This window comes from Meles meles, chromosome 4 (assembly GCF_922984935.1).
Source record: "Meles meles chromosome 4, mMelMel3.1 paternal haplotype, whole genome shotgun sequence".
NCBI lineage: Eukaryota > Metazoa > Chordata > Mammalia > Carnivora > Mustelidae > Meles > Meles meles.
The window spans coordinates 22,138,894-22,166,118 of NC_060069.1; the positions used below are offsets into that span (position 1 = coordinate 22,138,894).

Genomic DNA, 27,225 nt, shown 5'->3' on the forward strand with positions numbered 1-27,225 from the left:
GTCACCGACAGTAAAAGTTGACTAGGATTGCTCTAAGACTATAGGGCTCCTCCTTGAAATGAAGAGGCTAATGTTCTTATTAAACCCATACTTTAAATGAAGGTAAGAATAATCATCACAAAATGTCTCCTGATACAGGCTTTTAAATCCAATGCCCAATAAGAAGGCATTTCATGAAACTACTGAAATTACTCTAAAAGCAGTAATTAGGGAAGACAGGGTGGGAGGTTGCAGTCATGAGAGGGACCAACTTGGAACTCTATTAATAGCAAGTGCTCTCAGATTATCCACATTGACATTTATCTTCGGGCAAACGTGTTTCAAGTTACCCTAACCTGTTTAATTAAAGCTGTACTCTCCTTACATGCACACAAGGAAGTCATTTGAAAAACAAATATTAGCCATCATTACAATTCTGGGAAATGCATGGTGATGGGTACTCAAGCATGAGGGAGAAGAATCTAGTTCCACCTTGAAATCCACTGAGTGGGTGGGCTGGAAAAAAGGCTCAAGGTTCTTGAGGCCTCCTGGTCAAGGTTTCCTTACTGTATGTGCAATAAATTTGGAAACACTAAACATACCCATGTTTAAATTAAGTATGAAGCGACACTTACAACTCAATTAAAAATAGTTCCGTGGCTACCCACTAATTTGAATTTTCACCATTGCTATTCACTCTGGAAGAGCTATAATTAAAGAACAGAAGAATATTGTATACATTATTCTTAGTTATGGCAGAATATTTTATACATATAAAAATAACATTTCAAGGCTACTAATGTTTATTCAACAGGTTTTTGTTCTTTTTTCATTCTTATTACGTAAAAGCCCAGCATCAGGCTCTGAAGAGGACACAAATATGTAGATGACTGTGGCCGACCTCACTAAGCCTTGGGCAAGCATAAGGTAGATATACAAACAACTAGCATTTAAGACAGAATTTGGTAAGTGCTATAAGGAAGTTATACGTGAAGTGCTATGATGTCCCAGGAAGGACACATAATATCCTGCTGAGAGGATGACTGAAAATGTCATAAGGGTGGTGGCCATGGAAAAGGTTTAGAAGGATGGACAGATCTGCTGAGAAGAAATAGGTGAAAACCGGGAAGATTGCAAGCAAAGAGAACAGTAGGTCCAAAGATGCACAGAAGTTGTGCAAAATAAACATCAAGGTGTTCCATAACTCCAGGAAGCACTTCTGTAACTCCATGAATGGCATTTCTGGGAATAATGTCAGAAAAGCACGGTGGGACCAAACTGTGTGAAGGCTTAGCTGTGAGCCTGAACCTGACCTTCATCATGTGGACCATGAGATCGGATGACAACATTGTGTGAACAAGGGGTGATTAGAATCAGCTGTGAGGACCACCCTCTGGTTTTGCAATGAACTGGAGGGGGAAAGAAAGCCACCCGGAAGCCCAGTTGGTTGGCAGGGGCAGTGGGCAGGAGAACAGAGAGGCAGAGACAGTCTATGTAGTAGTGTGATCCACCAAACATGAAGACATGCTGGAAGAAAAGCAACGAAGTAGACGACATCACCATATTTGAGCCCGAGGACTGAGAGGAAGCAAGATAATTGAACAGATCCAAGGAAGGAGGGGGGAAGAGTCTAGGTTAGAGAAGACTCCACTTGGGACATACTGAGCTGCTGATGGGATGTTCACTTGAGAAAAGCAGAAGAGACCATGAAAGACGAGGGGAGGGCAAAACATTGAAATCTGAGAGTTGATGACTTGAAGAGGATTGAAATTTGAAGCTTGGGAGTGAGAAGACACCAAGAGAGAGAATGTTTAAATGATTGATCACGGGGCGCTGGGGTGGTTCCGTTGGTTAAACGTCTGACTTCGGCTCCGATTATGATCTCAGTGTCCTGGGATCCAGCCCAGTGTCAGGATCCCCACTCAGCAGGGAGTCTGCTCATCCCCTTGCCCTTTCCCCCATTTGTGCTCTCTCTCTCTCAAATAAATAAAATAAAATAAGGAATGCCTGGGTGGCTCAGTCAGTTAAGTGTCTGCCTTCAGCTCAGGTCATGAACCCAGGGTCCTGGGATGGAGTCCCGCATGGGGCTCCCTGCTGAGCAGGGAGTCTGCTTCTTCCTCTGCCTGCCACTCCCCCTGCTTGTGTGTGTTCACTCTCTTGCTCTCCCTCTGTGACAAATAAATAAAATAAAATCTTTAAAAAAATAAATAAGTAAAAAATGATTGGCATGGTCATTTTAAAATTTTACCTTAACGAGTAACATATCTATCCAGTAATCACTATTAAGAATTGGGAACTAAATCCTATTATCCAAACTCCATTCTGGGAATAGCGCCTTTATTATGTGGAGTGGGTGGTATTAGGCATTCTGTTTTAAAAATAATAATAATTTCATGACCAAATTCAAATCAGCTTGGGAAATGATAATGTTAAACAGAGTTTCCTTTTATCAAAGGACCCCTCGGAGCCTTTAACATTCTGCCGGGCATTCTAAGCCTCCAGTGGGAGGACAGAGGGGCAACTTTTCCCAAACAAAGATCATTCACTGAAGCACGCTTCTTTTCACAGAATGCGTATGAACTCCTGTGGAACACAGGAGTAAGTATAGGAAGGGGAAAGAGGCTTTGTCACTCTCTGAGAATGTCGTTACATACTCGAGAAATTACCCGTCATGTACGAAATAAACACTGCCCCTCACCCCATGCTTCTACGTAGACTGGGGCAAGGCCACAGACTCCTGGTCTTCTTTATGTTTCCTTTGGTCATGCCCATATGACCGCTTTCACCTGAGGGTGTCAGCTGGAGAAAACCAAGACCACAAGGTCTGCACATACCTGGGCTTAACAGTTCTGGGTCCTAATCTGAAAAGCAAATATGACTGCATGCTTGAATTACAGCAACACTTCCTGGGTGCCCCATCAGACCTTAGCATTTTCTCCCTGGTCACAAGCCTGACGGTCACAAGCCTGGGTTCAGTACCTCTGAGCCCAGTGACCTGGAGAAAGTCGCCATGTCAATCTGCCCTTTAGTTCAGTGTGCAGTATGTAACGAATGCCCTTGCTCTGACTAGTCCCTGAGGTTTTCCTTCCCAAAAAAATACAATACAATACTGTAATACAGATAATGAGTATGTTCTCAAAAAGATGGGAGCACAATGCAGCACCCAAATGGGTGCTGCTAGTGCACAACTCTTTTTGCCCCAGCTGCAAATGTCAGTGCCGTTAGACACTCTCGTCCCAGATCTAGTCAACAACCACATCAATGCCAGGCACACTGCAGAGAGCCCTTAATGCTGATTCGCAAATGCGATCACTTTACTTCACCGTTCAAAACTCAAGAGTGGTTCCATGCTGCTCATGCTGGGGTCATGATTTTAAGGCCCCTCTGTGCGCTGGTATCTTATCTTTCCAGATGGAAGAGTAATACTCTTCAAAAAACTTGCTAATGCTCTATTTGTAGGGGGTGAGTCAAAGGAAAATATAAGAGATGGTTCAAAGTTTCCTACCTTGGCGTCTGGAGGCAAGGTGGTGTCACTAAAAGGATGAGAAGTTGATTCTGAAGGCTTAAGGTGAGAGGAAGAAGCAAAGGGCTCCATTTTTTTTTTTAATTTATTTATTTGACAGAGAGAGATCACAAGTAGGCAGAGAGGCAGGCAGAGAGAGTGAGAGGGAAGCAGGCTGCCTGCCGAGCAGGGAGCCCGATGCGGGACTCGATCCCAGGACCCTGAGATCATGACCTGAGCCAAAGGCAGCGGCTTAATCCACTGAGCCACCCAGGCGCCCCAAGGGCTCCATTTTTAAAGTTGCTGAGTGGAAGGCACTCTCACAGTGCTTCTCAAACTCTTTGGTCTGTGCTCCTTTACAAATTAAAAGTTACTGAGAACCTCAGAGAGTTTTGTTTATGTGGGTTACATCCATTCGCCACCTTAGAAGTTAAAGGTGAGACATTTTTAAAGCAACTGCACAGGAATACACAAGCACCCACTCCCTCAGCCCTCACAGACATGGCTTGTCACACATCCTGCCATCGCTGGAGAACTCCACTGCACACATATAAGGCAGTGAGTGTAGAAGGCAAACAACATCGTGGCATTATTTTTAAGATATTTTTCGCCTGGTGGAAGCCCTGAAAGGCTTTCAGAGACCTGTAAGCGCTCCCCGGGTCACACTTGGAGAACGATGATGCTACTGTGTCGTACACATGGCCATCCAAAATATCCCTGGAAATTTGGGACTTACACAGAGAGACAAGTATGAGACTGGAGATAAGTACTTGTGAGCAAAAGACAATGTTGACCACGACAGGTGAAGCCAAGAGCATGGAAGCTAGGGGAGAAGATGATTAAAGAAAAGAACTTCGGGAAGGTTAACATTTAGGAAGTCGGGATTAAGAAAAAGAGCAAGTAAAGAATACAGAAAGGCGCAAAGTGCTGGGGAAGGGCCAGAGCCCCATGGGGTGGGTGAAGGCAAACAGAAAAGGTGGGGAAGCCTGTGCGCTGCGACAGGAGTTGAGGAATGCAGGTGCTGGGAAAAGGTCACTCAGCCTATCTTTCCATTGTGGTTTCTAATATAATTGTAGGTAGCAGCTTTTAAGATCTTCACTGTATCCTCAATAAGCAACATGCTCTGGCCTCACAAGAATGAGTGCAGGTGGGCATTTATGTTTCTCCTACATGGGCCTCCAACTATACTTGAACTCTCAGAACATGTCTTTCTTAATTATGACAAACTCTACACATGTATACCTTCATAATGGCTACTCTTTCATTCCTTCCAGCTTCTTCTCCATTAAACAACATACTGAAGTCTCTGGCAGGCAAGAGCCCATCTACAAGCCACCAGTTTGCAATCTCTGGATCAAGGAATGCTGACTAAAGCATGCTTCCTGGGAGAACCTTGTACATGGAATTCAGCGTGCAAGTTCTGCAGCCCATCGGTCCTGACAAACAGGAAGTAGGTTCAAGAGACATAGCCTGACTTTTCAAGAAATGGAGTAATGAAGGTAAGGTGAAGATTTGAAGGAACACCTGGGTCAAGGAGAGGACATTTTTATGACAATGGAAAATAGAAAGGGAGCCACTGACATAGTAAGAAAGAGAATAGGTAGAGGGGAAAGCCTTGGCAAGGAGGAGGAATATTTCTCCTGAAACAAGAACAACATAAAGTTTCAAGGTAAGCCAAATATTTCAAGCAACAAAAAAGAGATAATAAGAGAGCTCCCACTGGGATGGCTTTGGTTTTCTCCATGAAGCAGATGATGCTGTGATTTGGTGGGAATGATGGGGGTAGTGTTTGAGGAGTTGGGGTTGGGCTATGAGAAGTGGACCTGGTTTGGACCAGCCTCTGTGGATCCTGTAGCACCGACTTAACAAGAGGTGAAAGAAATGCCTAGCAAGGGTGAAGACTTGCTGAGATTCACTGGCATAAATTATAGTAAATCCTAGCAAAGCTCTGTGACTTCGGCCAACAATTCTTGGCAACTGCCTGACCACATGCTCTTCTTTGTGGAAAGAGAGTGTGGGGGAGAGATTCAAAGAGAATCCCCTTCTATGGAAAGGCTAGAAATCAGGGAAAGACTTCCTTTAATATGTGTTTAGTCACAAAATGCCATAAACAAAGAGATCGCTGAATTCTTTCCTGCAGAGAGCAGGGCAATCAACCCAGTCCCAATCCATCAAGAACGAGACTAAGAAAGGCAGGACTTCAGATGGGGATCTGCAGAGTATGAGACAGCTGTCATCAATTCTCTGAACAGAGAGAACAGCTCAGAGTACATCTATTTTTCTAACTTCTGTAAATCAAAAAACTAGATTTCCTGCTAACAATCCATCTTCATGAGAGTCAAAGAGGGCGTTATTAATAATTAAGTGGGAACAATGAGCACACTCTGGGACTGATCTGGGAAAAATGGAACACACGGTCCACCCTTATGAGATATGCTCCACACAGAATTGCAAATGGCTTCTCAGAAATACATGGAACACACAGTTCTGTAAAGTAGGTCATGGGGGAAAGGATGCTATTTTCCCAGGAAACTTTGAGCAACCAGGACAGAAGGCCATTTGGAGTATGTTCTGAGGCCCACAGTCAAAGCTAAATGATAATAGCACAAAGCCCACTCAGAATACCAATGAGGAAGTGGTGATTCTTCTTAAAGGAAAGTAGTGGAACCACCAGGAATCTCCAAAGTCTCAAATCAGAGCAGGCTCTGTAGCTGACTAGTACCAAAATACTTTTTTTAAGTGCCAAGTTTGGAAAACGTGGTCACTGGGGTTGTGAAAAGAGATACATTCTGACCCAAAACAATTCATCAATAAAATCAAATCCTAAATAAGAAATACCTAGTGGTCTGAGCTTCCTAGTAGCTTATCAGGACAGGATGTAAAAGGAGATGCTTCTTAGGGGGAAAAAACAATCTGTGAAAATTACTGAAGCATGTATGAACACTAAGAACACTCTAGATATTTAACACTGCAAGCAGAAGCAACAATGACTGAATAAGCCGTCTTGAGGCTTCAGAGGAGTGGTTCTTAAATTGTGGTCCTCTGACAAGCAGCATCAGCATTACCTGGGAACTTATTGGAAAGCTCTTCAGGCCCTCCCCAAACCTATGGAATCAGAAACTGTGTGATGGGCCCTTGCCATCATGAAGTCCTCCATGTGCTTCTGATGGACACAAAAGTGTGAGAGCTGCTGCTTGATGGAAGCGGCTATCTACCAGCCAGTTACTGGAAGAATGAACTTTCAAGGGTCAGGTGAAATATTAGGTAAGCTTCTCTTTAGAGTCTCACTGCAAAAGCACCAAGTCCTGGCTACGCAATGTGTGGGCCATGGACCAGTGGCATGGGCATCCTCTGGAAGCTTGTCAGAGATGCAGAGCCTTCGGCCTCACTCTATGCCTGCCGAATCACAATCTGCAATTTACAAGATTCCCAGGGGCTTCTTAGGTGCATCCAAGTTAACAAGGCACTAAATGAGGGGCAGCACACTCCACTAACTAGGGAGGGGAGGGAAAGGTTTTTGACCTCGCAGCCCTCATTTGAGACAAACGGGAGGGTCCCTTGCTCACTTCTAACTCAGGGTCTGAGGCTGGATGTGGGGAAGGGCGCGGCCTCTGGAGCAGCAGCCAAAAGTGCAGGCCCTGCCTTTCCCTCTGGCGGCCTCTGGAACCCCCTGGGAAGGCCCCCGCTGGTCACAGCTGACATTGACATAGTGAGCTGCTGAGCCTTGGTGTAGCCAAGTGTACACCTCTCTGATTGCCAGTGGGTTAAGACATACACCAAAAGTTCCATCCACTTGATCCCACAGCTCATATAGCAGAAAACTTACAGATTGTTTTGTCTCTATTAAAGCTATATCTTTTTAGATAGCATGTGAGATGCCTCCTAAATTTGAAGGCTACTGAGTTGTGAGAGAGGAAAAAGGTTAACATGGTCCCAGTTTTTTTCAATCTCATCTTCATGAAAAGTAAGAATTATCTTTATTTTTTCCAACCAACCTGGTAACACGGATCCCTCATTAGTAGTCTCAGACAGATTAACACTCTCAGAAAATGAATAGATGGGGCTCGATGAACCCACTCTCTGAAAGAAGAAAAGAGAAAGCACGTTTGTCCATGTTTAAAAGGCCAGTGTGACAGAGCAACACAAGACGATGAAGGGGAATAAGGAATATGCAAAGGAGCAGAATTAGTGTATTTCAAACTTAATCTGCGGTAAGGAATGTTAGTTGGTACCTGAACACTCACACAATCGCAGTGCAAAATACATAAAGGCTGTCATTACCCTCATGAAGCAGAGGCCTCAGAGTGATTTGGCTGCCAGTGCCCTTTTGGCTGAGGGCAGCGCCAGACCAAAAGACATCGCTAAACTTTCCAATAATTAGGTTTGAATCAATAAGAATTTATGCCCGGATAACTTAGTATCCAATTTGAAAAAATAATACACATAATTATAAGAAATGTGCTTTTATTTTGTTCTTGACCACATTTACTTATGAATGGGGTATGGGCACCTGTAGGCTCTAAACAAATTCTCAAGCCTTGTAACCAGATTGCATACTACCATCTTCATCTTCTCTTCTAGCTGAATTTCACATCGTATTTGCTTTTACCATGACAACCACAGAAAACCCAGCTCCATAAAAATATGCCGTCATCTAAAGGAAGGCAGCACAACCTTCATATGGAAACCATAAAGTACCTCGGTCTGACAGATACGGTGTAGCTCTGTTTTCCTTGCAAATTTAAAAGACCCTGTGACACCCCTGGGGGTCCTCTGTAGCTTCCAGTTTGGGAAAATGCTATGATAAAGTATTTTCTTAGGTCAGTTTCCCTGGAAGCAGAACCTGAGACGAAGGTTGGTGTGCAGGTGAATGATTAAGGAAGGACATGTCCTCGGGGGAGACCACTGAGGGTGGGGAGCACCAAGGAGAAGGGGAAAAGCAAGCATGGGCACCATCTCAAGCAATACTTGTCTCCCACTGCCCTCAAAGCTAGTCCAACAGTGGCGCTTAGTATAAATGTTAACAAATCCCTAGAACAAAAAGTGCCTTTTACTCCATAGTTAGCCAAGAAAAACTGAGGAAGATGACAAAAGCTATTCCAGACTAGAATCCACATAATTTCTCCCAACCTCTCCCACCTGTGCCACAGCTGAGCTAGTTATGCATCCAGAAAGGTTAAGAGACTTTAAAGATCCGCCCCCTTCCATCACCTGGTACCTTTGCTTCAGCTGAGGTCCCAAGCCGACCCTTGCCTGGCCTGCCTCCTATTAATCCTTAGACTTTGGTGGTAGAATTCAGCTTCGTCTCCTCCACGGTCCTAAGAAATACAGCTCTGCCCCCAAACCTGCACATCTTGAAACTGAGCGCACAAGACCCACCCTCCTTAAAGGCAAAATATCTACGGTCACTGCCCCTGGAGGTGTCACCTTCCCCCATTCTATTCTATCCCAAATCCCATCCACTAAGACTTAGCTCATGAGAAGGAGCTTGGGAAATATGTTTTTCCCATAGTCTTATATTCCTAGGGATGCCTGAGTGCTCCTGATAGATTAGAGGCTCCATCAGAGGCCTTGCTCTGGAGAGAGAGGCTAAGCAAAATGTCCCCAAAGCATCAGTGGCTGAGAATTGCTCCTGGCAGCAGCTGCCCACCATAGCTACCATCAACCACAGCCCTCTTTCACCCCAGCCACCATGACAGTAACGCCTTTGCTGTGGAGACAAAGTTCAGTCTCTTCTGAGAAGAAAGGCAGGGCTCAACCATCCCAGGGCTGCCAGCCCAGACAGAATTCGCCAAGGCCACAGTGGGAAGCTGCACTGTTGTAGTTCATGCGGACTTCCTTGCATGGGGAAAAATAATGCAAATTCAAAAAACACTTTGAATTTACAACCATTACCTATGGGAACACTTGTAAGGATGTGGTTATTCTGAGGCTCCTATTACAGAGAGAATACCTTTTATCTTTATAAATAGGGAGACGGCACATGGCTGCTTTCCCTTTCAGGTGCTGGGGTTAGCTAAAGATAGCACATAGCCTGAACTGTGGTGCAAAGATACGACAGCCCAAAGATCAAACAGAAATAATGATCAAGTTGCAACAGCTGCTAAAAATCTAATGAGGTTTAATGCTGATTGCTTTTCATTATTTAAGAGGAAAAGCTACGGGACATATTAAGAGGTGATTCATGATACAAATATGTGTGCACTGGTATTTTTCCTGTTAACTATACACACTCTTCATGAGGAAAGTTCATGACCTTTGCAATGTTTTTCATATTAAAAGAAATATGAAAAGTTTTCTTCTATTTCCTCCCCCCCCAAAACAGAAAAGGAAAAAAAATTCCAGAATAGGCTTCTTAAAATTATTGTTATTAAAGGAGTATAAATAAATGAGTTCCAGAAAAGTCTCAGAGTTAAAAGTTCTGTTCCAAGCAAATGGCATTTTTTGTTTTGCAATTTTGGAACTGAAGCCCAAAGCTATTAATATTTCTACATGATTCTGGCCTCTGCTGTTGTAAATGTAAATAGAATTCCTGGTGTCTGAGTCCTCTGGCTTCTCCTCTCTGAGCACTGACCTCTGAAGGAGCAGTTGTTCCTTCCTTGGCTCCCAGCCCTGAACCCCCCACAAGGACGCAGCGCATGGGATGGATCTCTGGTATTCAAGTGGAATGGAGTGCTCTGTAAGATGATAGAGATCTCTGTTTGCCAAGAGTTGGGGGACTAGGAAACACAGAACTTAGTGCAACCGGAGAATTACAGAGAATAATAGCGACCAATGGTAAAAACAGGGGCCCTCGTTCTACTGAGGCAGCAGAGGTCCCAAGGAGCAAGAGTGGCTGGCTCCAGGCTGCACATGAGAGCAGAACTGGGGGCTGACTCCCGGGCCAGTGCTCCTGCCGTCCCTCCCATCCCCACCCCAGGTCCCCCAGGCGGGGGTGACTAGGGAGACAGTGACTCTCCAAAACGCAGCTACTGTGGGAGCAGGAATGTTGAGCACAGCAGCCGGGGGGTCCTCTGGGGCAGCTCTGAAGAAGCTGTCCGTCTGCAAAGATAGTGTTTCCCTGGAGGCTATGTCCCAATATAGCCGCCGCACAGCAGCGGATTCATGAGCAGGCAAATATTTATCCCCTCTTGTGACTGAACTTTTGCCACTTCTTTCACAGGACTATTAATACATGGCAGCGTGATCAGCTCCCACGGCCTTTGTCCATGACCACCTGCCACGTTGCTTTTAGCATCACACGCCACTTTCTGCTATCGATACAAAAAAGGGAAGGAAAAATGGCACTGGCCGCATAGCGTTGAAAGGAGGGTAGTCAGGGTTTCACCTTCTTGCATGGTGAAAGAGACAAATAAATGTACGATGTGAGAGCTCCATGTAAAAGCCAGCCACAAGGCAGTGGTGTTGGATCATAAAGCTGCAAGTACCAAGGTCAACAAGACAGCCAAATGGCTCTGAGGTTAGCTGACTCCAGGGGCAGGTGCGCAAGCCAGAGGTTCACCCCTGACCTCATATGTACCATGGTTTGCTCTGATTCTTGCTCAAAACACGCAGCACCTTCAAGGTGGGGTGTTATTTCAATTCCCCTTCTCACTGACACACAAAACAACACCAAGAAAACTTCTACCTTCAACTCAAAATTTAGGAGGGGAGAAGTTCAAGCCTGTTTCAAAATAAATATTATCCCAAATTCATGAAAAGAGCCCTGTGGGGGTATTTTTGTGTATGGGGGGAGACCCTAGAAGAGTAAAATTCACATCAAAATAGATATGGTAAAACTTAGATGAAAAAAGAATATGTGTGAAGAAATTAATTCAAGGAACCTTTACTGACTTGTTCATTAATCTTAACGGGTCTTTATTTTCACCCTAGCCCCAAATAGGCTCCCAACCAAAAGTCCATCTAAAGGGTCTTTGCTGGTTCCTACAGTCAGTCATTGAACAGCAAAGACTGTCTACATGCATTTCTTCTACATAGTTGATGGCAGTTTCAGAGGTAGAAAGCTTTTACATATTACTCATCACCTTCTCGTAGCCAGGCACTGTTCCACACCCAGAGGTACAGCAAAGGACAAAACCATGCACTTGGGGCACCTGGGTGGCTCAATGGGTTAAAGCCTCTGCCTTTGGCTCAGGTCATGATCCCAGGGTTCTAGGATCGAGCCCCACATTGGGCTCTCTATGCATAGCAGGGATCCTGTTTCCTCCTCTCTCTCCCTCTCTGCCTGCCTCTCTGCCTACTTGTGATCTCTGTCTGTCAAATAAACAAATAAAATCTTCAAAAAAAAAAACCATGCACTTGTGTTCATGGAGCTTACCTTCTAAAGGGAGAAGATCAATGCTAAACACAAACTAATAAAAATTCATATGAGGTGGCATACAATGCAGCACAACAAAGGTTAAAGTTTAGGAGTCCAGGGGATACTATTTTCAGGCAGTCAGAAAGGTTCTCTGATAAAATTAGCATCCAAATGAATTGAGGAAGGAGTCTAGGTCAGAAGAGCGAAAGAGTTAAGTATATAGTCCCCGAGCAGAAGTGTGGTTGATTATGCAAGGAACAGCAAGGAAGCCCGTGGGGCTGGAGCCAAGAGAACATAGACAAGTAAGAGGAGTTAAAGTCAGAGAGATGGCAAGAGCCAGATCTGCAGGACTTTGTAGAATAAGAACAGAGGCTTCAGACTTATTATTCTGGAAAGCCACTAGAAGGCTCTAAGCAAATAACTAACACAATCCAACAGAGATTTTGAAAGGATCGTTTTGGAAATAGTGTTGAGAACAGTATAGGGAGCCAGAGATCACAGCAGGGAGCCCAGTTAATCTACTGCAATTGTCTAAGCAAAACATGATGGCAGCTTGGACCTGGTCAACATATGGAGAAGAGTATAGCTCGGGGTGCACAAGTTAAGCAGGAAAAATCAAAAGTCTTGTTTTCAGTATGTCAACCTTGAGACGTCCAAAGAAGAAAAAGTCTACTAAGGCATATGTAAAACAAAAGATGAATCAATAGCAGTTACAACTTACAAAGTACAGTCTGCCGGAGTGACGCTGATAAAGGGATGGGTAGACTTACGTAAGTGCAAGTGTTTGGGGGTTGGCTGACTTTAGCCATAGAAACGTGCTTCCTAGAATGTGTCTGGAACTCAGTGGCTGGCTCTCGGAATCTCGCGAACTGATGGGAAGCTGTCATTTATTGATTTGGCCACATTCAGATTGGTTCTGGCGGTTACATGTGGCTCAAGAAAAAGCACTGCTTTCCTGGGAAGGTGGGGACATTTTAATTTCAAGCCTGTTAGACATCCAAGTGGACAATTTTTGCAAGAAGCAACAGTAGAGAGCAGAACAGAGAGAACATGATTACTGAAGTGATATTTTCTGGTGCAAAACTACTTTGATTAATAAATAACCCAGGAACCAGGCAGAGGAGAAAAGAATATCAGCTAAGTCTTGTCTGAGGACCCTGGGCTTGGCCTTAACCTCTCAGCGACTGCATGTATTAATGAGGCTGGACTGGACTTTTCCTTCAGGGTCTACTCCAGCTCTGTAATTGGATGATGTCTTTTGTATGTGTGTGTGTGGATATATATGTATATATTTGAGGAGAATAACATTTCAGGAGAAATAAAAATATAAGAGTTAAATATTTTCTCCAAGATACGTGATGGGAAGATGCTTGTTTTTGTTTGAGAATTACACGAGGTCCTAGGTTCTTAAAGGTTATTTTCTTCCTTTGTACATTTAAGATTCTGAAACTTAGAGCAAAAGAGCGACAAAAAGGCAAGATCCTAAAGGAGTCTCAGCCAATGAGACAGCTCTTTTAAAAACTTTACTCTGGATAACATACGGGTTTTATATGTGCATAATAATTTCTCAAATAAATGAAGAAAAAAGCATAGAATTTTTAAAACATTAGAAGGAAAGAGAGCAAGAATTAATGGAACTACTTCTAAGAGTGGTATAAAGGGTAATTTTTCATTTTTTTATCACTTTCTGTATCCTTACATTTTTTTATGGTGCTCAAAATATTTTAATACGGAGAAATTTCACTACAGGAAGACTCTCTCAGAACCCATGCTCTCCAATAAAACCAGTGACAATGGCTTTAGCTGGATATAAGACACCCAAGCCCTGTCCACTGGGAGTTCAGTGTATGGGAGAGAGGAACAGGACCCCAGGGCCATGAGACGAGAGGACAGCTGAGGGGCCAGAACAGCGAGGAAGGCAAAGACGCGGGAGCAGCAGGCTTACGGTGGTGAGCATTAGCATGGACGGAGGCTCAGAGGTGAGAGAAATTCACTCTCCAGGGAATAATCAGGGGCTTGCTGTGACCTTGGTGAGCCCCATGGATGCACGAGGCAGGAGCAAAAGATGAGGCCAAGTGGGAACAAGATCTCAAGGGCTTTGTGAACCACTAGGGAACTGGAGTTTTACCCCTGTCCTTAGAGGATGGCCAGACTTTACCAAAGTGACCAGGCTTCCCTTTTCCCAGGTGAGGAGGAAATCTTTAAAGGACCCTACTGACCTGTGTGCTACCTGATGCAAGAAAATCACAGAAAAAGCATCTCTCTATCAACTTTGTACATTTTAAGAACTAAATCAAGAGATTGCTTCCAGTCCTTTCCTCTCACCTCCCCAGATAGGATCTGGAGAGCCAGTGCCGAAGTTCAAGCAAAGCTCAAAGAAGAGTCAATTGCGTCGTGACCTAGGCCTAGCTTGGACATGGAGAGCAAAGGTCTATCTGGTAAACAAATAACTGCGTAGGTCCTATTGGTTAAAAGTACCTGTGAAGGCCCCAGGACACTCTGAATAGCATTTCTAAATTGTGAAGTCTCTGCCAGATGCTTTCCCTGTCTCAAGGGGTTCTTTTTTTTTTTTTTTTTTAGATTTATTTATTATTTTGGGGAGGAGGGGCAGAGAGAGAGAAAGGGAGAGAGAAACCCAAGCAGATTCTATGCCGAGCCTGATGCGGGTCTCTATCTCACAACCCTGATATCAGACCTGTGCCGAAATCAAGAGTCAGGTGCCTAACTGTGCCACCCAGGCACCCCCAATTCAAGAAGTTCTTAAGCTCTTGTGTGGAGTATAAATAAATATCTTCCCAATCTAGACTTCTAACAGATGCATTTCCAAAATACGCCAGTTTATAGTAGACATTTCTGAAAATGGGATGTAAAATAGTAAGGACACCAACTTGTTCTTATTAGAAAAGTGACTGCATTTTTAGGCCAAAAAGGTCATGCTAAATGGGTCAGGTGGCTCTCTTTTAATGGAAATTTGAAAACCTTATATATACTTGTGTCTACAAAAGTTACAGGCAAGGAAAGAGAAGATCTCCTGGCAATTGTGGGATAATCGTACCAAGAAGAGACCAGTTAAGTGAACTCACTTTAAATAAGACCAAATTTCATTTATTCTTGGGATTGGGAGGGAGACAAACCATAAATGACTCTTAATCTCACAAAACAAACTGGGGGTTGCTGGGGGGAGGTGGGATTGGGAGAGGGGGAGCGGGCTATGGACATTGGGGAGGGGAGGCGAACCATAAGAGACTATGGACTCTGAAAAACAACCTGAGGGTTTTGAAGGGTCAGGGGTGGGAGGTTGGGGGAACAGGTGGTGGGTGATGGGGGGGCACGTTTTGCATGGAGCACTGGGTGTTGTGCAAAAAGAATGAATACTGTTACGCTGAAAAAATTAATAAAAAGGGAAAAAAAAAAAAAAAACCCACAGAACAATCAACCAACCAAAGAAATGCAAAAACAAAACAAAAAAAAAAACAAAAAAAAAAAAAAATAAAATAAATAAATAAATAAATAAGACCAAATTTCATATTAGATAGGAGGGGACATGACTTAATGAAAACATGATCTTAAAATATAAACTATGAAACTGAGATTTATTTTATTTTACATTTAGCAAAATTTCAGTTATAATTGCAACTCTGCCCTAATAAATAGAACAAAGCAAGAATGGATGCTGCTGACATCTGGGGGCACACTTTTTCTGACCAATCATATAACATGATCCAATTCTATATATATATATATCCAATAGATATATATATGTGTGTGTGTGTGTATACATGTATATATGGAATATATTCCATAGATATTGATATCTAGATATCTAGATATCTATATATAGAATATATATAGAATATACATGTACATATATACATGTATATATTCTATATATATTCTATATATTCAGATTTTCAAGTTCATTTCACAAATAGATTATGTTATATTTGTACTGTGTTACAGGATCTGCACATTGTCTTGCAGTCAGCACGGAATGGACCAACAAAGAGGGAGCTCCGAGGAACAGATACACAGAAGAGATATCTGAGTAGAAGTCAATTTTATAAGGCGTTAATTAGAGGATATGTCAATTTTGTGACAAGTTTTACTTCCCTATACACCCTCATAACAACCTAGTCTTGGATACCAAGTTCTCTTTGTACTTCTCTGGACAGGCAGATGAAATGTAAGGGGGGGTGGAATTATTTTCTAACAGTAGACTCTCCTACACACAAATGACCCTATGGCAGAAAGGAAAGTTGGGAAAATACAAAATTTGCTTCCATACTCTGCCACACATCAAGATTCACGACCACGAGTAACCAGAAGTAACCTCAGTTTCAGACACGATATTTTCACTTGCCCTTTGAGATTGACCATGAGGTGTTTGCAGCTTACAGTGTTACCTTATCTGACCCTGGATTAACAAGTCCTGTCTCATTTCAGATGCCACCTGGCGATTTCATTTCTGAGAACGAGGGAGTAATCACAGGTCAGTCTTAGGAAATGCACCCAGAAAGGAGGTATCCAGAAGTGTGGTTTAGGGGAAGATTACAGTTGGGGAGAATGACATAGATCAACAATGAGAACAGCATCATTCAGCCATAAACTGACTGATGACCTGGAAGGACTCACATTCTACTCCCCATCAGCCGTATCTTCAGGGTAAAACTGAATGGCATAGCATCCTGAACATGCCCAATCTTGTCTACAGCCTGAACCAGAGCAAAGACCAAAGTCCGCAGTCCTTCAACCTCCCCAGTATTTAGTTGTCATAATAGAAATAGTTTATATCCACCATATTTTCCCTTGTATTGGGATACTGGGTAACTGTTTTGCTGACCAGAGTAGATGCTGAGTCCTTAGAAGAAAGGGGATCATGTGTCCTATTCATCTTTATATTTTCACCCTCTTTTCCTTTCCCATTGTTTATTCCCTCCCTTCTCTATGCACAGAAGATATTCAAAAATTAAATTACTGAGCTGAATCCAAGCTTTCCAGCCAACATTAAATCTGATGTTTGCAAAGAAGAGGATAGGAAGCTATACCAGAAAAGGCCCCGAGATATAGTTCTTCTATAAGTCTAAATTTCAGTGGAAAAGGAGGAGAAAAGGTAATTCTGGCTATCTTAGCAAGGTCATACAGGGTGAGAAACAATAGAAGACCTTCACACTTAAGCCATCTTTGACCTAACCCTGCTTTTAGAATAGAACTGAACGTAACAATCTGTCAGCAGCCAGAGGATGACGTAAAAGGATGCCCTTGATGTTCAACATTCCTAAATTCCTTCTCCTGCTATGAAAGCAAAGAGATCTATAATCATCTCTTCCTAGTTTGAAGATTTCCAGGGACTACTCATGTTGCAAGTCAGTAATTCCATCCAATCTAAGAAGGCTCATTAATCACTAAGAATTTGAAAAGGTTCTGACAAGAGATCTCTTAACTGCAGAACTGTTAAGATCTTTTCAACTGCTGGATGCCAACCCTTGCCCGATTAGTTTCCCTAACAATTTCTGCCTCTAGTGCCCTCAGGCTGGGGACACAGTGACATCTCTCACATCTTAAATATAGGGAATGCTCTGCCTTCCTCAAAGCACTAACCTGATAAATGGTCTATTGGACATCCCCTGAAGAGCTGATGGTAGTCGTCTTCAAAACAAATTAAAGAACATCATTGCCTAATACCATTTCAGGCATAATTATTCTGCTACTAACCATTGTCCTACTCTGTTCAAGCTCAAGAAGAAAACAGTCGGGGACAACTTCATGTCCTTTGTAGCAGTGTTCATTAATCTTTCAACAATCTTTGAGTATATTGTCAAGAACTAAGCAGGGACCCAATTCCATAACCATGACAAAGATTTTAGGCTTTTCGTGTTCTGAGTCAGTCTAATAATCCTCTGCCTAAATCAAGTACCAAGGCATAACAGATGCAGTCCCAATCCTTATTGCTTTAAAGTAAACAAATGTATTTGGCAGCCACTGTCCAATACTTACATACATAATACTAAATAACCCCCTTCTAAAGGTCAACTCATAAGACTACCACTCAGGCATATTTAGTGCTGATTCATCATGGAGGATCCACCGAAATACTGTTCTACTTAAAGTCAGCTATTGCACTGAACCAAGTCACATGGTCAGGCATTAAATTATTTATATTTCTCCTATCTTCCAGAATAGGAGTAATTTTTTCCCATCTCACTGGGGAAGAATTCAGATATCTCAATCAAGTCCCAAAGCAATGGGAAAGATTTAAGGTTCTTTATAGGCATCTTTTCAGTTGATGCTTGAGGAGAGAGCCTGGGCCTCCAGGGAAGAGTAGAAGGCCAGGTCCCACCATGACATAATGCTAGGGGCCACCTCCATATCTGGCAGCACTGTAACCAGCTCTCACTTCAAGAAGCCCAAATGGATAGAAAATTCAGTCCTGACCGCAATCCAGCACTAGTCAATGGTTCATTGAAAGACCTGTTTGTTAGACAGAGTCTAGAGGTCTTGCAAATCCTTCTCTAAAGTCCCAACACTGCTCTTGTGTTAAGACAAAGAAGAGCAATGGAGAGAACATTTGACTTGGTCCTGTGAGGAAACATTGTCATTGGGCCATGACTGGAGGTTATACTTTCAGCCTTTTCCCAGAGTCAAGGCTGGGGCAGTCCATCTAATCAGTCCTTGTATCAACCACAAAAGCGTACCAAGAGGATGCTGGCATTGGGGTTGCCCAATGTCTGCTTCATAAGAACCCTGGCAATAAACTCCTTCTAAGTATCCAAATTCAGAGTAAGAATAATAAGAAAAACAGTATAATGTGGGTCATACCATTTTACCTTAATGCCATAAAATTTGGCTAAATGCAACACTTAACCAGAGTAATTTTAATAAACTCACCTGCAATGTCTATTCATTTGCCCATTTTATCATTTATTTATGATTTATCATGTATTTATGCCTATTTATGATATTTCCTCTATTTTATCTTTTAAGTATGTTGCGCTCAATATCACAAACTGCTTCAAACCACATACTAGAAATAAGATGTATAAGATATGCCATTCTTGGGTAAATTGTTGGTCTTTTCTGGGAGAATCTTACCTGCAGATGAGTCTATTTTTCACCAAGGCTGTAAAGATCTCCTGAAATAGTTTATGCTGGGGATGTTTGCTGAAGTTCCTCTCATTCTTGTAGTTTATACTGATATGGAACAAACAGAAAAGCATTTTGTAATAGAAATCTTTTAGCCCGTCTCAAAGTTCCCAATGCAAAGTTCCCAAGTACAGACCATCTGTATTCATGTAGATATGGAAAAATTCTTGGGGTTTAACATATTGCTAAAGGCACATATCAACTGTTAAAAAAGGAACTAGAGGGGTGCCTGGGTGCGTCAGTGGGTTAAGCCTCTGCCTTCCACTCAGGTCATGATCTCAGGGTGCAGGGATCAAGCTCTGCATTGGGCTCTCAGCTTAGCGGGGAGCCTGCTTCCTTCTCTCTCTCTGCCTGCCTCTCTGCCTACTTGTGATCTCTGTCTGTCAAAGAAAGAAAGAAAGAAAGAAAAAGAAAGAAAGAAAGAAAGAAAGAAAGAAAGAAAGAAAGAAAAAGGGAACTAGAAAGTCAATTATAATTATAATGAAGATTATAACTGAGCATATATACTTAATTTCATCATTTAACTAAATTATAAGTACTCATAAATATTTCGCAGCTAAACTTGTTTGGAGGGGGGTAAAAGTGGATACAAAGAGAAAGAATGATAAGGACATATTATCTAGACATTGTGCATGAGGCAGTAAACAATTCTTCCCTTCATTTTTGCACCCACAACCCCATTGGCTGCTATAGCTATTAACATCAGTGTTTACCATACATATCTCCTTGTAGGTAATATGGATTTATCAAACACAGCCTACACCCCTTCAACCATGAAAGTTGCTATGGTTGTGGTTGCTGATTGGTTGATGTGTATGTGTCTGTGTCTGTGTACATGTGTGCTTAACCAAGTCTGCAGGTATCCTATCTTCAGCTTCTTTCTTCTGATATAGCCAATTAAAGAGGTTACAAATACTGCCAAACATTCCACTCTAAAACTGGGAGAGGATAGAAATAATGCACAAAATTGTGACATCACTATAAAATATATGATTACATGATTTTTATGGATATTAAAATAGATCAGGTTTAAGATCCAGGCCAAACAAGCTGGAATTACATGAGCATATCACATCAAAGGCAAGTTCTGTGGTCTTACCATTTGAACTGTTCTGCCTTTGCAGTCTTTCAGATGTCATTGGACAGTGTGTCCCTACCTTAGCCAGGTGAGGGCTGTAATGCATTCTTAGTACCCGGGTACCAGTAGACTGACTGTGTAAGAATTTTTGAAGAATTTAGTGTTCCTCACTAAATTGAAACTGTATAACGTCCTGTGATTTTGTGGAATATTAAATTCATTGTCATAAAATGACAGGGAGACAAAGTCTAGACCAAATAAATAAATGATCATTCTAGAATATTCATCTTGCTATTTCATGCCATTCATTATTTACATGACACTTAGTGCCAGATGAAGTCAGCACATTGTAAACCTGAGAGAACCAGCTCCTGGAAGGGGAGTGGCCCACAGAATGTGCAACTTCTAGGAGATCTAAATGGTGACAGGAGAGAGCAACATGGATTGACAGTTTCCATGTTAAAGGTGAGGTACAATCCCTTCAACTGAAAAACTCGGTTGCTTTGACAATCCCAGTCCTTTGCCACCACATCTGTTCACAGCAATGGCTTCTTTTATGCCTCCTCACTGCTGGCAGCGTATGGACAGGCCAAAGGCTGAAGACAAAGGCTGGAATCAGCCAGGCCAGGTCAACAACCTGGAACTTCTTTCTCGTGGAATAAGTGCCAAAGGTATGGCAGCAAGGTGTCCTGAAACACCCAGGTGGCTCCAGCTGCAGTCATTAAGCTGTATTTACACAATATTCTGGAAATGATTTAAGCATAATGAAAATTGTTAAGAATCCTCATGATAAATTTTGAAACAGCTTAAAAGTTTAGCTCCTGTGACAAGGTTTTGAGCTAATTAGAATAGGCTGCTGAAAACAAGGGAAATACTGCATTCTTACCTAAAATTTTCAAGTTCAACAGCTTCTGTGGACTCATGCCACTGACCTCGGGCTCTGTGTCCACCCACCTTGATGACGTGCTCAGTCTTCGTCATGCTATTTTGGGCACTATCGAAGTTAATAGCTGGAAGCTATGAAAACAGAAGCACAGAACCCATGAGGGTAACAATAAAAGAAGTAACAAAATGCGGGAAAGGGGTAGATTGAGGCCGAATAAAGGGAATGAGTATTTTTCCCAAACAAATAATTACCATGGTAACCAAGCCAATGTAGTTTCCCAAGATTTAAACATCTCTGACTTAAAACATTTATTCTCGCTACCTGATTTCGCTTTATTTCTCTTCATAGCTTGTAACACCCCCTGTCATACCTTACAGTTATCTATGTATTTTTAGTCTCCCTTGATTATAGTGGCAGCTCAACATGACGAGAACTTTGAACACAGTCAGGCCTGGGCCTTAGGAGTTTTCAAAGCTTCTTGGATGATTCAACTGTGCCAGTTTCCAGATCCAGAGAGTTTCCAGATCCAACTAGAACTCTCCGGTAGAGTGTGAAATCCTAAACTGAGAATAAGTCATCATTCATTCAAAACTTGCTAGCCACACACAGTGCTTGCCAGGTGTCAGGGACATAAAGGTAAAGAGGATTCTATCTCTTTTAATGAGTCTGAACATCCTGATTAGTCAATCATATTTATAAAAGTCATGAATTCACCAAAAGAAAAGCAAAATTTTGTTTAAAAAAAATTGCTTAAATTAACTATAGCAACTATGTGTCCCCATTTCCAATATTAACTTGTAATTATTTATATAATAAATTCTAAGTTATCAGTACTAAAATAGTTTCACTTATCAATTCGCACCAATAATTAGGATAACCCTGAGTATTGTTTTTTTGTACTGTAATAAAGCTGAGCATAGTGCAAACAAATACCTTATTCTTTCTAAAGTACAAATGAAGGATATTCTATAGCTAGTGAGATTATTACAGAGGAGGTAAGTAGAGCATAATATAAAAAATAAAAGATCTACTTTTTATTCTATATATTATAATTATCAAATAAAGCTACTATATGTTGTACTTATCCACCCAAATATTTGACACAATTCCACAAAGAGATATCATCTATCCAAAAAGAGTATGTCTGACTTTCCATTAGGCAGTCAGCTTATAGAAAGGACATTGTTGGGCACCTGGGTGGCTCACTTGGTTAAGCGACTGACTGCCTTCTGCTCAGGTCATGATCCCAGAGTCCTGGGACTGAGTCTCACATCTGGCTCCCAGCTCCGCGGGGAGTCTGGTTTTCCCTCTGACCTTCTCCCCTCTCATCCCCTCTCTCATTCTGTCTCTCAAATAAATAAATAAAAACTCAAACAAAATAAAAATTAAAAATTGCATTGTTCAATGGCTAGCAAAATATATATATATATATATCATGTGCCAGCACAGTTGCATTTTCAAAACATTAATAATAAATCTTTCATCCTATTAAACTACCTATCTCAGTATAGCAGGCCAGTCAGTCCACAAACACTACAAAATAACAGGCCACAGGCACCCAAAAGAGTAAGGCTTATTGGCTAAGAGAACAAACCCTCGGCCAGATGCCCTGGGTTTAATACTACCAATAGGTAGCTGCACGATCTTGGAAATGTTACTAATCTCCCTGTGTATTAGTTTCCACATCATCAAAATGGAAATAATAATAATAATATATTATATTATATATATTACACATGTATATAATAAAAATAGTAATAATAACATAATAATTATGTGCAGAGTTATTATGAAAACTGAGTTATTATTTATAAAGCACTCGCTATGTGCGTGGCATAGTTTTCATGTGCTTTATAAATACCCTAATAATCCTCATGATTATTCTCATCATGCAGATGAATTTGCTAACCAAATAAAATGTGTCCTTACAAATTAGATGACCCCTGGGTGTGATAACCTAAATGATACTGGCCATGAAGTCACAGCAATGGGCAAATGTTCCAGGGTTACACAGGAAACATCACTATGTAGCAAACAGGAAGTGGATTTTCCGGGTCAAAAGTTTTTCAAACTACCTGCCATTCCCGCAACTTCCAGAATACTGATCACAAGACGGAAGGTAGCCAGCACAGAGAAAAATAGCCCAGTCCACTCAGGGAAGAGGGGTGGGAAGATGCCGCAGCCTGCAGCCATCCTCTTTGCTGGCAGAATAGGCAGCCAGAATTGGGAATCAACTCATGGAGATTCAGTTGATAAGATGGACTTGGCAGCTATAGTTGCAAAGACCATGAACATATTAGAAGGAAACTTGAAGCAACCAGCCCTCTTTGGATGAAAACAATGTGAGTTCAGAGTCCAATCCACAGCCTTCTCCCTTGCCTCCCCAATTGCTCTCCATATTCCTCATCATCTACTGCAGGAGGTCCAATGAAATCTGTATGATACTATTCACCTACCTGGTGTCATCACAATCAGGGTATCCATGTGAGCTCCCCCTTACATATTTCTTTATGTTAAGCCATTAGCTCTTTTAAAGCATACTACATTTGACAGATTATTCTGCGCAACCCAACATCTGAAACTTCGGACATAATAAATGTATCATAACACAAAATGACATAGATCACTTTAAAGTGTGTCCTGTCCTTTCCCACAAGTGATGGACTTACAGGCGCTTGGATTTGAAACCTATTCAAAAGGCACAGGACTCAACCATTGGTCCTCATGACCACCATCAGCATGGACAATACTTACATGGAGTTCACTGCACACGAGGCACTGTTCTAAGTGCTTTGCAAGTATTAAATATATGTAATGCTCCTAACAACCCTATGAGATGAATACTATTTTATAGATGAGAAACACTAAGGCCGAGAGGGGCTAAGTGACTTGCCTGAGGGTCACAGGGCTAGCAAGGGACAGAGCTTGTATTCAAATCCAAGCAACCTGCCTCCCTCTCCAACATGCTCAGACCTCCACCATCCGTGTATGTATCTCTAGGGATGAGAAACGCTGTCCTGAGTCAGTCCTCTTGCTTTTCACCATTCCACCTTGCGCAGTGGGAAAATCTCTCACCGTGCTCTGTTCCTGTCTTCCAGTCCGGTGTCATCTCTTCGCACAATATTTGAAAAGACTAAATCGCTTCTTTAAATGTGTAGAGGGATTTCTGGGGGAATCCCCAGACTCTACTCTATGAGGAAAAACAACCCTGTGGAGAGGCCTCTCACCCACAAACAGCGCCTACTTGCCAGCCCCAGTAACCCCATCGGCAACCCCACTGGAACCTGAACCAGAATCCAGGTTAAACTGCCCTCAATTCAGGACCCACAAAATGGGTGAGAGAGTAAATGATCATTGTTGCTTTAAACCACTAAGTTTTAGAATGATTTTCTATCCAGTATTTGATAATAAATCTACCACGGACTAAAATAAGAATCCACAAGTCCATATAACATAAATAAACACATGAGTAAGCCAAACAGTTCAGTCAAATATAAAACTGTGCCCCAAATTCTGGCTGCATCGTATCGGTCACTTGTCCCAGAAACCGCCGTAGTGTTTGACCACTCCATGCCTGGGCGTGTGTTGCAGACTGATCACTTTCAGGACTCAGCTCTAACAGCCTCCTGGTGAGGACCTGCCCCTTCCTGGCACAGCGGTTCACTCCCTCCCTGGTGGCATTTCTCCACTAACCTCTCTGATAGCACTTACCACACCTGGTACAACTCCGAGTTTACAGATCAGCCTCTTCCCTTTGAATATGGCCACCCTGAGGGCAGCATCCTATCTGTCTGTCTTTGTGTCCTTAGCACCTCTCAGAGCCTGGCACACATTATATACTCAAAGGTGAAACTGTTGAATGAACGCTTACTTTATCCCCTGTCTCCTTGTTAAACGGATTCATTGTTCGCCACTTTCTAGATGCATCCATCCGTTCTGCACTTCTATTCCAGACACATCATTAGTCAGCAGTGTGATGAGGCACTGGGCATACAGGAAGCAGGACAGCCATGGTCTCTGCTTTCAAGGAGTTCAGGGGTGGGGGAGGGGAAAACCAGCATGAGAACAGGCTGCAGGATGAGTGAACAAGGGTTTGTTGTGGTAGAAGGAAGTATAGGCTGGGCCACAGACCAGGATGCCAAGAGTCTTTCAGAGTATTCCAGACAGACTTTTATGGGTGGGAAGACAGAGGACAGCTATGTGTGTTCTAGAAAATGAGAGGTACCTGAGCAGCTTGAATAGTAAGAGTGGAAAGTGAAGAGACTACAGACTGAAGCGAAGGACTTTCCTAAAAACGTGTTTGTGTCATTTCTGGTTGGAAATGTCAACACTCCCTATGGCTTACAGAATCAAACACAAAATGTGTAGCTGGGCCTTCAAACACTGCACAATGTCATCTAGCTCTAGGTATGACTACTTCCAATAGAAATATTTAGTCACCATTTTTCTTAAATGCTTGTGATTTTCCTTTCTTCAGACATCTGATTATTTTACTCACTTCACTGATAATGCCTTTCCACCAATTCCACTGATGGAAAACTGGCCCATTTTCCAAGGACCGTCTTCTTCCTGTGATTTGAGCTAAGAGTGGAGTCCTTACACCTGTCAAAATCCATACGCCCACTGTCCATACCATTCCTTCAGGACTGTCTTGCTGCGTCATGTGCTACAGCTGCATTTCCTAGACCTCCATCCTTCAGAACACAGGAACTGTGCCTTATGCCTTTTCTTTCCTAAGTACTTATCAAAACCTCTTTTATTTTAAGGTAACGGGTCTATAATGAATTCATTTGTTCTTTCTTCTACCCTTTTTACTTACTGCAAACCAATTTCTCAGCTTCCTGTGGCTTTGGATACAGAGGGAAAAATCCGAATTCCAGCTCTTGGTAGATTACTTCAAGCTTTGTGGAAACCTCTGGTGAAATCTCCAACCAACTTTGTAATTTCACTATGCTTCAAGAGCCCTGGGGCAATTTCTTTCCTTGAATTATTTGTCTTTACTGGTTATGGTTATTCTAACCCTGCCCCCTCAGTGTTCTGTCCCACTATTGGAACTGTCCCACAGAAGGGCAAGCTCTAATGTGGTTGAATAACGCACACAGAGATAGAGTAGTCAAGACAAAGAACGAAAGTAGAACATGGAACGCAAGGAAACAATAGAGAAAAGTGGCTTGGCTCATTAGAGATTCAGATAAAGGACATTCAGTTCTTTGCAGTTCTCTGCCTAAACCACAAAGTAAATTTCCTCTGCAGCCAATTAATTGGCCATTTGGGTCCATTTGCAAATAACAGGCCAGATCTTGTTAGATCAGAAATTCAGGTGAGTGAGCCTTACTCCCAAATTTCCCTTTTCAAATTGACTGCTAAAAAAATCTCTGAGCCAAATGTGTGACCCACTTGCATATTTCGATGACTATCTCTGTGTGTCTCACTCTACTTTGTCCCTAACCCTTAACCTTGTTCTTCTTTTTTCTTTGGCCCTGGTTTTAATTTATGATAAACTGTCATACTTTGTGTATCTTTGTAAAAACCTCCTTACATTCTTTCTGGAACAAGCAAGATATAAATAAATGCTTGACTTATTCTTTCCAATATCATTCTTCTCCATACTATTTTACTAAAAGGAGAATAGGATGTTCAGAATAACATTTATTATTCCAAAATTTAAAATGAATTAAGGTTTAACAAATAGAAGTAGGAATGAATTTTGTGAGCCTCGGGATCTTCATATCATTGAGGACATTTTCATTTCTTCTTAGAACCACCTACTTTCTGAATAATTCAAGCATTACAAATATGCATTTTTATACACGTGAAAGACGTTACAAAAAGCTATGCCATGTGAACTTGTCAGACAGCAAACTGCAAATTCTAAAATTGGTTAAAGAAGGAGGAACTATTAAATTCACTTTAGTTAACTTTTGTTAACAAGAAAGTGGTGTTGAGACAAAATAGATCTAGCAGCATGAGCTTCAAAGTTGGAAAATTAGAGGCAAAAACCACCATTAGAGGGGCACCTGGGTGGCTCAGTCGGTTGAGCTTCTGGCTCTTGATTTCAGCTGAGGTCGTGATCTCAGGTCATGGGATGGAGCCTCACATCAGATTCGGCTTGGGATCTCTCCCTCTCCCTCTGCCCCCACCCCACTCATGCATTCTCTCTCTCTCGCTCTCAAATAAATAAATAAATAAGTCTTTAAAACAATAACAACACCATTGGTGTTTCTGTTACTCTGGTCATGAAGTTATACATGCTCATGACAGAACCCAGTCCTTTTTTTTTTTTTTAAGATTTATTTATTTATTTATTTGAGACAGAGAGAGCAAGCGAGTGTGCGCACAAG

At 42.1% G+C, this 27,225-nt stretch overlaps 1 protein-coding gene across 7 annotated transcripts in view; it reads right to left on the minus strand.

The window, feature by feature from the left end:
- Positions 1–27,225, minus strand: part of NEK10 (NIMA related kinase 10) — a 227,445-nt gene that overhangs the window by 180,403 nt on the left and 19,817 nt on the right. For 6 of the 7 annotated variants that reach the window (XM_046002046.1, XM_046002044.1, XM_046002042.1 and 3 more), the window contains exons 4-6: positions 20,885–21,015; positions 18,870–18,968; positions 7,477–7,561 (exon numbers count right to left, since the gene is read on the minus strand). In XM_046002046.1, coding sequence (XP_045858002.1) covers positions 7,477–7,561; positions 18,870–18,968; positions 20,885–21,015 — 315 coding nt within the window. Of the gene's footprint in view, positions 1–7,476; positions 7,562–18,869; positions 18,969–20,884; positions 21,016–27,225 lie in introns of those variants that run through there. The other variant, XM_046002047.1, reaches the window with a different exon arrangement.